This window comes from Melanotaenia boesemani, chromosome 12 (genome assembly GCF_017639745.1).
Source record: "Melanotaenia boesemani isolate fMelBoe1 chromosome 12, fMelBoe1.pri, whole genome shotgun sequence".
Classification (NCBI taxonomy): domain Eukaryota; kingdom Metazoa; phylum Chordata; class Actinopteri; order Atheriniformes; family Melanotaeniidae; genus Melanotaenia; species Melanotaenia boesemani.
The window spans coordinates 36,152,736-36,166,156 of record NC_055693.1 but is presented as its reverse complement, the minus strand read 5'-3'; the positions used below and the strand labels follow the sequence as shown (position 1 = coordinate 36,166,156).

General features: G+C 48.0%; 1 protein-coding gene across 2 annotated transcripts in view; it reads left to right on the top strand.

Annotated features, from left to right (window-relative positions):
- Window positions 1-13,421, top strand: part of LOC121649826 (fibrous sheath CABYR-binding protein-like) — a 29,768-nt gene continuing 16,347 nt past the window's right edge. Inside the window, exons 1-3 of one of the 2 annotated variants that reach the window (XM_042000920.1) lie at window positions 1-141; window positions 285-346; window positions 2,876-2,981. In XM_042000920.1, the coding sequence (XP_041856854.1) occupies window positions 302-346; window positions 2,876-2,981 (151 nt within the window). In that variant the 5' untranslated portion in view covers window positions 1-141; window positions 285-301. The remainder of the gene's footprint in view (window positions 142-284; window positions 347-2,875; window positions 2,982-13,421) is intronic. The other variant, XM_042000919.1, reaches the window with a different exon arrangement.

Sequence of the window (13,421 nt, the reverse complement as noted above, 5' to 3'; positions counted from 1 at the left end):
CGGACCCGGTTCTGTGTGCCGGACTCACCTCGAACTTCAGAAACATTTGCAGACAGGCGGACCTGCGGGAGGCCCGGGGTCCTGACTGACCGTTACATAAAGGTGAAGCCTTTTCACCAGCAAGTTACTGCTCCTCTGAAGGTAAGCAGTCCCTCCATCACTTACACAGACCTGCTGCTCTAATCACTGCGTTTGTTGTTGTTGTTTACTGTTGGAGCGCGTGCATGTCTGCGCGCGGGCTGCAGATGTGCAGCTCATTAAGCTGCTTGTTTGTTGTTGTACAGGCAGGCTGTGCAGAAAGATGGCGGCTCCCCTGCTGAGGATAGGACGGCTGAGCTGTGTCAAGGTAAAACTTGAGAATTCCCTCCTGTTCCATGTTGTTGTTTAACTGGAAACTGGGCCCTTATGGCGGACTGGGACCCGGTCCAGACTGATCCAGACCTCCCCACACACTGTTTATATTTGTTCATAAAAACAGGAGCTGCTGATCTGACTGGGGAAAGAGGCACAGATGGAAATAACTCCGTAGTTGCTGGTTGAAGGTCTGTACGCCTGGCCAAGAGGACCCAGGTCAGGCCTGGAATGTGGCTTTCTGACAGATTTACTGGCACACCCAGCAAGTCTGTCTGGTCCACCATCCAGCCAGCCAGTAAGAAGCAGCCTGGACGCCCCCTTTCTTTAAACCGGATTAGTAGTGCAGTAAAAACACAGTGGACGAGTGTCTGTCATGGGTTCTCATCTCCAGAACCCAAACAACAGGCTGGAGAACCATCCCTGAAGACTCAGGGTCCAGAATAAAGCTCAGACCAGATATTCCATTCTTAGAACTGGACCAACTCTGGTTCTGACTCAGATACTTTTTATGTTTGAATAAGTTTCAGTAAATCACAGCATTTATTTTCGCGGGACCTTTGATGAGCTCTAAACCTTTAGAAATGTATTACATTTCCCCGAGTCTGCACACTGTGGCCCTACCATCCCGCTGATGCCGCAGCAGGTCCACGATCACAGGTGCTGCTAATCCAGGCCTGGCAGTCACCTGGACAACCCGGAGCTCTAAACCTGCAGAACCAGCTGTTTGAGAAGTTTTTCACAAACTCACCTCTGCTGCTCATCCCACACGTTCATTTTCCTTATCAATGAATTTATATAAATCTAAATATTTATATAAATTTATTTAATTCCAAGAATAAGCAAAGAAAAAATCCACTAAACACTCATTTTACCGACTTTGTTTATACAAATTTCTATTAACACATTACTTTTCTGCATCAGACCAGCTGGAAACACTGTGTTGAACCAAAGTCAGGTGCTCAGTGTGATGCTCAGTACAATGCTTGGTGCGGTGCAATGTGCAGTGCGATGCTCGGTGCCATGCTTGTTGTGGTACTCTGTGCAATATTTGATGCAGTGCTCGGTGGGGTGCGCGGTGCGATGCTTGGTGCGATGTACAGTGTGCAGTGTGATGGATGGTGCGATGCTTGGTGCGGTACTCGTTGCGGTACAGTACGATACGTGGTGCGATGCTCGGTGTGATGCTCGGTGTGATGCTTGGTGCTGTGCTCGGTGCGGTGTGCGGTGCTCGGTACGATACGTGATGCGATGCTCGGTGCGATGCTTGGTGCGGTGCTCGGTACGCGGTGCGATGCTCGGTGCGGTGTGCGGTGCTCGGTACGATACGTGATGCGATGCTCGGTGCGATGCTTGGTGCGGTGCTCGGTACGCGGTGCGATGCTCGGTGCGGTACGCGGTGCGGTGCTCGGTACGGTGCGATGCTCGGTACGGTATGCGGTGCGATGCTTGGTGCGATGCTCGGTACGGTATGCGGTGTGATGCTTGGTGCAATGCTCGGTACGGTACGCAGTGCGATGCTCGGTGCGGTGCATGGGGCTGTGCTCGGTACGGTACGATACATGGTGCGATGCTTGGTGCGGTGCTCGGTACGCGGTGCGATGCTCGGTGCGGTACGCGGTGCGATGCTCGGTGCGGTACGATGCTTGGTGCGATGCAATGTGCAGTGCGATGCTCGGTGCCATGCTTGTTGTGGTACTCTGTGCAATATTTGATGCAGTGCTCGGTGGGGTGCGCGGTGCGATGCTTGGTGCCATGCTTGTTGTGGTACTCTGTGCAATATTTGATGCAGTGCTCGGTGGGGTGCGCGGTGCGATGCTTGGTGCGATGTACAGTGTGCAGTGTGATGGATGGTGCGATGCTTGGTGCGGTACTCGTTGCGGTACAGTACGATACGTGGTGCGATGCTCGGTGTGATGCTTGGTGCTGTGCTCGGTGCGGTGTGCGGTGCTCGGTACGATACGTGATGCGATGCTCGGTGCGATGCTTGGTGCGGTGCTCGGTACGCGGTGCGATGCTCGGTGCGGTGTGCGGTGCTCGGTACGATACGTGATGCGATGCTCGGTGCGATGCTTGGTGCGGTGCTCGGTACGCGGTGCGATGCTCGGTGCGGTACGCGGTGCGGTGCTCGGTACGGTGCGATGCTCGGTACGGTATGCGGTGCGATGCTTGGTGCGATGCTCGGTACGGTATGCGGTGTGATGCTTGGTGCAATGCTCGGTACGGTACGCAGTGCGATGCTCGGTGCGGTGCTTGGGGCTGTGCTCGGTACGCGGTGCGATGCTCGGTGCGGTACGCGGTGCGATGCTCGGTGCGGTACGATGCTTGGTGCGATGCTCGGTGCGATTATGGTACGCGGTGCGATGCTCGGTGGAGATACGGTACGCGGTGCGATGCTCGGTGCGGTACGATGCTCGGTGCGGTACGGTGTGCGATGCGATGCTCGGTGCGGTGTGCAGTGCTTGGTGTGCGCTGCGTGTCTGAACTGGTTAAGCTAATGCTGTGTTTGGGTGTGTGTTGTCAGTGTTTGCAGGCTGAGAGTTGGATATCTCTGAGCAGAGCACCTGCAGCTGCAGCTTTCAGTTCCAAGTCTGGAGGTTCCAAGAAGATACCGAAGAAATTTGGCTCAGGTAAGCTTTGTCACTGCAGGGTGGAGCTTCTGTCGGGTCTGGATGGAGAACTGAACTGTGGTACAAGCATCGCTCTTCTGACTTATTTTCTTATTCTGCAGAAAACAGAACGAGTGATTAAAGGATGCTTCTGTGGTAACTCTGACCCTTCTGTCCTACTTTTACTAAAAAAAAATTCAAACTAAAATTTCAAAACTAAAAAAAGGTGAAATCCTTCTTGTGCAAGAGAAGCAAGGTCAAAATAAAGTACAGTAGTTTATGCAGTCTTTCTATTTAAAAAAAAAACAGCTGCTGATAAGCTAAAGCCAGTAGCTCTTTGTTATGATTAGCAACATTATGTCTTACATGCATAATGCTGGAAATCTGTTTTTCCACATGATAAAGGCATTATAAATTATACTATATAGTTCATATAGTTATCATTTCCCTTTGTGGAAAGTATTTTTAATTTAAATTTAATTATTCATTTATTATTATTTATTATTAATTATTTATTTAATTTAAGTATTTAGTGGTAACAGAAGTGTACAGAAAGGTGGTGTGTATTTATTTTCCCTTTTAAAGCATGTTAAAGAGGTGCATGTATGATGTGCAGCTTGTCTGCGTGTCCAGGTGTTTGGTCGGGAGGAAGATTGATGATTTAAGCCGAGCTCTGTCGGTGCAGCTCCTCTTCCCACCGTGTGTCTGACTTTTCTTTTACTCCCTGATCTGCTGCTGCTGTTTCAGCGGTAGAGACGTAGTGGTGGAGGTGAAACTCCTCCTCCTCGTGTGTGCCTTCACACATCCAGCTGGCATTGAGGAGCTCTCCAGCCTGACCACTCAGCCGGTTTCACAGCGCCGGTGATGTGGGGCTGAGCCGCCTCTGTTTGGCATGTTAGTGCGTTTTCACCCACGTTGCCGTTTGATCCACATGAAACAAAGTCCGGTCTGGTGTGAACGGCCGCTCATTCACACTCTGATACGAAGTTGCCTCGCTTCTCTGAACGAAGGTGAAACTGCAACGACACGCCACATGCACCACGTCCTCATCACATGGTCGCCCCCCCCAGCGTTTTAAAAGACCCGTTTAAACCCGGGCAGACCGGAACGACCCCGGTCTTCCGTGTGGGCAACTCCGTGGACTCTTTAAAAACGCAGGTGGAGACGGTTTACTCAGGAAAGCTTTTAGTTGATGGTTATTATTTATTTTATGAAATGATTATGTTGTTTTATTGCATCCATTTTATGTCCATCACTGTGATTTTGTCTGTGAAAAGGGCTTTATAATTATAATTACTTTACCTGAAGACCACGTCTGCATCTTCGCTGACGGTTTAAATGTTGCACAAATAGCAGGTTTTACAGGTAGACGTGATCGGGAAAGGTGCCGCCACAGACCCATGTCGGAGTGGACTTCCGGGCTTTACAAGGAGAGCCGCAGGCTCACGTCTTCACCCGACCAGTATTAGCTGATGCAAAGATTTGTTATTTTCTATTATCTGTATTTGTCTTTAGTTTTGAGGTCCTTGGGCTGCATCTTCTGTCTCTGGGAAAATACTGGAGGACTGAGAGGAGTGAACCACAGGTTTTAACTCCCCTGTCATGCATAACTAAATATTCAATAATGTCCACAAGCTCAAAGCTGACACTGTGTTCCTTCAGGAAATGCATCTTAAAATTCCACACCTCCTTAACGCTTAAAAAGGAGCTGGGTAGGCAAACTATTTCAGTCTTCAGTCCCTCTCTGAAAACACATAAAGATGGAGACTGTACTGGATGCTCAGTCATTTCCTTTTAAATCTCCCCATCAATGTCAGGAGATGCACTGACTGCACTTTCCACCACAAATTCAGCTTTTTCCCTGACTGTCAGTTCAAATTTCTTTCCAAGAGCTATAATAAACCACATTTTAAAGTAAATTATCTGCAACCAAGTACCTGCAATGAATAAAGCAGGTCCTGAAGAGTCATGGTAAGAACAACATCCAAGTCATCAACATGTCTGTCCTCCCAGCCAACAGACAGCGGATGTCATGTCCTGGACAAAGGAGGAGATGGAAACCATGGATAGCAGGACAAGACAAATGTGTGAAGGGTTTCAACCCAGGTCCAGTTCCCTGAGACTGGATGCTGAGAGGGCTGAAGGCTGGTGAGCGTAGGAGCCACTGTCCAGGATGAAACAAAGATCAGGAGTACATCAGGAAGCTGGACCCCAGTGATGAACTGCTGAGTTAAAGTGTAGCTCCACCCCTTACTTTCTGCGTAACTCCACCCACTGACTAATTTTAAAAACACCTAAAAACTGCGAGGGTGGGGTGGGAGGTGTGGGGTGATCAGGGGGCGGAGAGTGGGCGGGTCGGGATACACAGGCAGAAATGATTGACAGACAGCAGCTCAGCGGCCACTAGATGGATGGAAAGCCAGATTCACCAAGCAGCTACACCACAGAGCGTCTGTTTTCCCTCCTGAACCTCCTCAGCTACACATGAACCAGGAGGTCCTGAACGTATCAGTGTGAACCGTTAGAGCTGTTAGCTGCCTGTCAGCAGCTCCAGCAGCTCTGGAAAGCTGTGGAGACTCGCGGCAGGTTGTGGCAGCTGCAGGAAGAGCTGCTAGAAGTTGCTGCTGGAAGTTGCTGCTGCTACGATTTGAGCTGCTGTCTGTCACCAGATGAGGATCAGCAGATAAAGAATAAAGTCAGGTTTTACTTTTACACCCTCAGAAGCACAAATCCAGGGCTGTGGAGTTTTTAAAATTTTCTCCTGACGTAGAGAAGTGCCAAGTACAGCTGTACATGACAAAAAACAAACCCTGGTTTTACCCTGAAGAGGGCATTGAGACATTTTTACCCACAAAATCCTGTTTTTTAAAGGAATTAAATATTTACAAATTTTATCCACAGTACAGGTGGTTTTCATCACAATTAAGTAAAACTGTGTTGTTAACCGCTCAGAAAACACATTTTAGGGTGCACTACCTCTTTAATGCCTAGGGTACTGAAACCCAGCATGGAGGAACAGGAGTAGGAACCATCATGGTCGTGGTATGTACCACCAACAGACCGGACAAGTGTCTGGCATCAAGAGGTCCGCTCAGTGTCCAGAGAGGTCTGGTTTGAGAGACGGCACAGAGGATGTCATCGTATACAGCGATACAGATCCAGGTCTACCATACTACACAAGGCCCCAGGACAGGAACGTCGGTACCGGGTCAAGATGGGAGATGGCTCAAAGATGGTGGAGGGCTGAGACCCTGTGGGGCTTCCAGATCCCAGTCAGAGCACAGTCTGAGGAACAGCTGAGGTACTGCTGAGAAACATCGGATTTCCAGACCTCGTGTAGAGGATCCGAGCTGCAACGTAGAGGGCCCCCACACATGGGGCCACATGTGGAGTATATGTACACCCACAAGCTAAGGGTCCATATTACAGCAGGCCCAGGTTCGAGACCTAGCTGTAGGGCTGCATGTCACCCACCCTCCGCCCTGCAAACTTCCTCATGTCAAGATGATATGAGGGATATGTCAAACCACATTTAAACATCCCAAGTTAATGTCACACCTCCTTTGATTCGGCTCCACCTTCATGATTCGAGACACTGGACAGGATGAAGCAGGCAAAAGCAGCAGAAAGGATCACCAGTGCGGCTACATGGAGGATCTGATCTGGGCCCTACTTTTAAACCAAGTCCTGTAACGCTAGCAAGAGAAAACATTAAATTTCAGGAAAGACACCAAACGTTGCAGACTGAGCTGTCAGAACATTTCCTGTGTGCATGATGAGGAGAACTCCTCTTCAGCCCTACATGGTCATCATCACAGCTGTGCCCACCTGCTGCTGTTTCTCTTTACTGATTCACATAGCCGAGCAGAAGCAGCTCAGCCCCGCGTCGCTGTGTGGAAATCTGTGGGATCAGCTGAGTGACGGCTGAGATGCCAACGTGATGCGTGAAAGCTCTTACGCATGGCTGTAGCTTACGAGGCAGAGCGGTAGGTAGGTTGTCTACTAGGAGACTGCTGTTTCGAACCCAGCCTGCTCAGACCACATGTGGACGTGTACTAGGGTGAGAGATTGAGGCCCACGTTGCCTCCAGTGGGTTCGTCTGTGTTTAGTAAAAAGCACTACAGAGATGGTCAAAAAGGCCAGAAAAATCTAGATAAATGCAGGCCGCCCTCCTTTCTTGACCTCTCTTGACTAACTCCCGTATCAGCTCAGGGGCGAACCAGCAGTAGATCAACCTCAAAGCCCTCAGAACAGTTTGTGTTGGAGCGTTCCTGGATTCACTGGCCCTTGTCGAAGGTCTCTTTGGATAGGGCAGAGAAAACAAGAGGTACTGTCTTTTGTAACTATTTCTTTATTTCTATGACCTTAAGGGTCATGTGATGTTTTTCTTTCATTACTTACACACCTGCTGTGAAAGAGTCTGAAATACAACTATCTGCAGACATCATGAAGACCAAGGAGCTCCCGTTACGGGTCAGGGAGAAAACGAATCGGAGTTGGGTAATAAATCCTACAGAGCTCTTTAAAAATCACCACATGGAAAGAAACTTGCCTGCAGAGGACGGTCCGCCAGAACTCCGACCTGACGAGGAGGCATGAACCAGAGAGGCAACACAGAGAACGAAGGTAGCTTCGAGAGGCGGCTGGATCAGAGGACCACCATCTTCAGTCTGAAGCAAACACATCAGTTTATCTGTTTTATTACAGACAGGAATCATTAAAACAACCAACCACAAAACAAACTACCTATAATGAATGTTATAAAACGTATGAAGTATAAATCTGAGAGGGAACAGAAAGCAGACAGCAGCTGCAGATGCCTCCCAGCTCTTTATTAAATGTCTGACTGGGATCGGTTCTTTATTAAATGTCTGACTGGGATCGGTTCTTTATTGAACCTCTGACTGGGATTGGTTCTTTATTGAACCTCTGACTGGGATCGGTTCTTTATTGAACCTCTGACTGGGATTGGTTCTTTATTGAACCTCTGACTGGGATCGGTTCTTTATTAAACCTCTGACTGGGATCGGTTCTTTATTGAACCTCTGACTGTGATCGGTTCTTTATTGAACCTCTGACTGGGATCGGTTCTTTATTGAACCTCTGACTGGGATCGGTTCTTTATTGAACCTCTGACTGGGATCGGTTCTTTATTAAACCTCTGACTGGGATCGGTTCTTTATTGAACCTCTGACTGGGATCGGTTCTTTATTAAATGTCTGACTGGGATCGGTTCTTTATTGAACCTCTGACTGGGATCGGTTCTTTATCAAACCTCTGACTGGGATCGGTTCTTTATTAAATGTCTGACTGGGATCGGTTCTTTATTAAACCTCTGACTGGGATCGGTTCTTTATTGAACCTCTGACTGGGATCGGTTCTTTATTGAACCTCTGACTGGGATCGGTTCTTTATTGAACCTCTGACTGGGATCGGTTCTTTATTAAACCTCTGACTGGGATCGGTTCTTTATTGAACCTCTGACTGGGATCGGTTCTTTATGGGATCGGTTCTTTATTAAACCTCTGACTGGGATCGGTTCTTTATTGAACCTCTGAATGGGATCGGTTCTTTATTGAAGCTCTGACTGGGATCGGTTCTTTATTGAACCTCTGACCGGGATCGGTTCTTTATTGAAGCTCTGACTGGGATCGGTTCTTTATTAAATGTCTGACTGGGATCGGTTCTTTATTAAACCTCTGACTGGGATCGGTTCTTTATTAAATGTCTGACTGGGATCGGTTCTTTATTGAACCTCTGACTGGGATCGGTTCTTTATTAAATGTCTGACTGGGATCGGTTCTTTATTGAACCTCTGACTGGGATCGGTTCTTTATTAAACCTCTGACTGGGATCGGTTCTTTATTGAACCTCTGAATGGGATCGGTTCTTTATTAAACCTCTGACTGGGATCGGTTCTTTATTGAACCTCTGACTGGGATCGGTTCTTTATTGAACCTCTGACTGGGATCGGTTCTTTATTGAACCTCTGACTGGGATCGGTTCTTTATTAAACCTCTGACTGGGATCGGTTCTTTATTAAATGTCTGACTGGGATCGGTTCTTTATTGAACCTCTGACTGGGATCGGTTCTTTATTGAACCTTCAGACTGGGATCGGTTCTTTATTGAAGCTCCGACTGGGATCGGTTCTTTATTGAACCTCTGACTGGGATCGGTTCTTTATTGAACCTCTGACTGGGATCGGTTCTTTATTAAACCTCTGACCGGGATCGGTTCTTTATTGAACCTCTGACCGGGATCGGTTCTTTATTAAACCTCTGACCGGGATCGGTTGTTTATTGAACCTCTGACCGGGATCGGTTCTTTATTGAACCTCTGACCGGGATCGGTTCTTTATTGAACCTCTGACTGGGATCGGTTCTTTATTGAACCTCTGACCGGGATCGGTTCTTTATTGAACCTCTGACTGGGATCGGTTCTTTATTAAACCTCTGACTGGGACCGGTTCTTCATTGAACCTCTGACTGGGACCGGTTCTTTATTAAACCTCTGACTGGGATCGGTTCTTTATTGAACCTCTGACTGGGATCGGTTCTTTATTAAACCTCTGACCGGGATCGGTTCTTTATTAAACCTCTGACTGGGACCGGTTCTTTATTAAACCTCTGACCGGGATCGGTTCTTTATTAAACCTCTGACTGGGATCGGTTCTTTATTAAACCTCTGACCGGGACCGGTTCTTTATTAAACCTCTGACCGGGACCGGTTCTTTATTAAACCTCTGACCGGGACCGGTTCTTTATTAAACCTCTGACCGGGACCGGTTCTTTATTAAACCTCTGACCGGGACCGGTTCTTTATTAAACCTCTGACCGGGATCGGTTCTTTATTAAACCTCTGACCGGGATCGGTTCTTTATTAAACCTCTGACCGGGATCGGTTCTTTATTAAACCTCTGACCGGGACCGGTTCTTTATTAAACCTCTGACCGGGACCGGTTCTTTATTAAACCTCTGACCGGGACCGGTTCTTTATTAAACCTCTGACCGGGACCGGTTCTTTATTAAACCTCTGACCGGGATCGGTTCTTTATTAAACCTCTGACCGGGATCGGTTCTTTATTAAACCTCTGACCGGGACCGGTTCTTTATTAAACCTCTGACCGGGACCGGTTCTTTATTAAACCTCTGACCGGGATCGGTTCTATATTAAACCTCTGACCGGGATCGGTTCTTTATTAAACCTCTGACTGGGACCGGTTCTTTATTAAATGTCTGACTGGGATCGGTTCTTTATTAAACCTCTGACTGGGACCGGTTCTTTATTAAACCTCTGACCGGGACCTGTTCTTTATTAAACCTCTGACCGGGACCGGTTCTTTATTAAACCTCTGACCGGGACCGGTTCTTTATTAAACCTCTGACCGGGACCGGTTCTTTATTAAACCTCTGACTGGGACCGGTTCTTTATTAAACCTCTGACTGGGACCGGTTCTTTATTAAACCTCTGACCGGGACCGGTTCTTTATTAAACCTCTGACTGGGACCGGTTCTTTATTAAACCTCTGACTGGGACCGGTTGCGGCAGCTTGAGGTCTGCCAGCTGTTCCTGGTTGAAGGGCCAGCTTTGGGCTCTGTCAGGAGAAGGGAATCATTAGAGCGCAGACAATAGTTAGTCGGCTTAAATGAAAATAATTAGAAGGGTGAGAGGGAAGCAGGCCAAGGATGGAAGTATGGATGAAATGACACTCGTGTGAAAGTCTGCGCATGAAGCCACTGAGCTCTGAGGGGTGAGAGCTCTGCAGCCGTCACACACTGGAAGGTGTGTATTTTCTCTTTTTTGGCATTTGTTATTGCAGCGCTTACACAGTGGTCACTCACATCATTTGGAAATACACCCGTCTCCGGGTATTTATATGTGGACAACAGAATTGAACCCTTTAAGACCGGATGCTGCTGCCTAGAGCAGAAGGTGACGCGTGCTTTGAAATACCCTAACTCTTCAGCCGCTATCTACGTAGTTCCCCGGGGTTCTGAAGGGCAGCTATCCGCTGACATACGGTACATTATGGTAGCACCACGGCTCAATCCGGTTTCAAGGCTTTTCTGTGTCGTACAAAGCGAATAAACGTGGGAGCAGCATGAAACGGATCACACACTGATCAGCTGTGCTGCAAAACCACAGCAGGACCAGGCCAAAGGTTCCAGTCTAACACAGAATTCAGGTTTTTTTGGAACGTGGCTATTTGAAGTTAACCTAGGCGGTGGAGACTCCCTTTAAAGAGAATTAATATAAATATTATGGGTATATGGAACAAAAATGTCCTCTAATCAACTTCCCACAATGTTTTAAATTTCCTGCTGGATTTATTTGTTTTTATCTGTTAAAGATAAAAATAAAATAAAATTGAAATAAAAAACTTTTATTTGATCATTTTATTGAATTTGCTCCTTATTTTTTTTTAAATGAAGTATTATTCAGCTTGTCTTTTTTCATCCTGTTTAAAGTGGGAACAAAGAGCAGCAGCTGCAGACGGAGCATGTATTACTGACCTTCAAACCATTACGGCTGCATTTCTGTCACAAGATCTTCCAAGAAAAGGGAAAAGCTTATCCGATTAATCAACGGCAGATTAATCGATTATTAAAATAATTGATGGCTGCAGCACTAGTGGTCACCAAGAATCCCGTGTGTGTGCAGCTCTATACACACACAACACACTTCCCTGTTCTTCGAAGTTGTTTGAAGGTCCAACGGAAAACCGTGGATTTGTGTGGATGTGTGTGTGCACGGCTCAGAGCAGTGAAAACAGGCCAGCTTATGGAGCTGAACTCTGCAGCTCTGTTGTTCTGCCAGCAGATGTAATAACCACTCTGCTCTCCTCTCGCCAAGTCACTGTGCATAAAATAATCGTTTAAAATAATGCCCTCGTTTCCGCCGAGTCATGACGGCATGGTGCGGTTAGCAGTGATCCGGCCTGGTGATGCTAGCGTTTCCATAGCAGGTCAGACCTTCGCTAGGTAGACGAGGTCTAGCGTGGCGTCGAACTACTAGACCATGACACAGCTACCAACAAACCATGAGGGACAGGCATCTTTTCCAACGCCAGCTAAACGTTTTACGGGTGGTATCTCTAACGATGGCTTTTGTCATGAGAAGCGACATTTCCTGTCCCCAGTCAACAGACTGTATTGTGGTGCACCGGTATCTCCACCCTAACTGTTTCTCTCATTTTCCTATGGGCTTGAAATTGAAGGGGGCTCAGAAATTGCGTGGTTCGAATGTATGGACCTCTTTTATAATGGAAACACACAAAATACAGACCCGAACCCTCAGTGACATTGAGCCAAATGTGGTTTAATAAACACAAACACAGCAAAGTTGTGTGTTTTCCTGTCCTGTCACAGCTTCACACACACCGAGAATCGGATGGTGCTCTCCGATTGGATGCTGTCTGTGTCATGTTGCAGAGCTGCTCTGCAGAGCTGCAATCAGGATGATCTCCTACACCTGTCCTGATTGTCATTTCCCTCACCTGCTCCCTCCCCTACTTAAACTCTCTTCACTCCCTGCTTCCCTGCCAGATGGTCACCAGTACTTACCTTGTGATATCCAGTTATTTCTAGTTCCAGACTTCCTTGTCATCGACCCTGTCACGTCCGTGGATATTCTTTTGCCTGACCCCTGCCGGATCCCTTCAAGTGCCTGCCTGGATTGACCCTTGCCCGCATGACCACGGAATAGCCTGTCCCTCTGGATAAGTACTGCACTGAGCCTCACTGTGAATGAACGTTGCCTGCCCTGACTACGTCTTTTGGATTTGTGGACTAAACTTCCTGTCTGAAGTTCATTTCAGGAATTCTCTCTCACAGACCTGGGATTGCCTGACTCCGCCAGCTAACCAGAACTGGTTTCACTCCCTCCATCCCCTGGTCCTCAATAAACCTTATTCTTTTCAAATCCATTTGTCCTACGTGTGGCTGAATTTCCGGGTCTTCAGGAGCAAACCTGACAGAACCATCTGGCCAATATGGACCCGTCGCCCACGCAGGAATGGCGCTCATGTGTAGAGACGTCCATCACCAAGCTGGAGAACCACATGCAGTATTTATTGTCTCTGCTCACTAACCTGTCTGCATCTGCAGGTCCTCCAGACTCCCCGTCTGCTCCGACTCCCACAGTAATCCCTGCTCACCCTGTTCAGCCCTCCCGGGAGCCGCGTCTCAGTCCTCCAGAGGTATTCACAGGTGAGCGCGCTCAGTGTCGTCCATTTTTGACTCAATGTGAAATCCAATTCGAGCTTCAGCCCTCAGCTTTTCCTTCCGACCGAGCCAGAGTCGCCTACGTGATATCCCTGCTGTCCGGTAAAGCCAAGCTGTGGGGAACGGCTGAGTGGCAGAGCGACTCCCCTCGGTGCTACGTGTATAGAGACTTCGCCAAGGCACTCATCAGAGTGTTCGACCCCATTCTACCCGAGAGGGAGGCCGCTCGCGGGTTG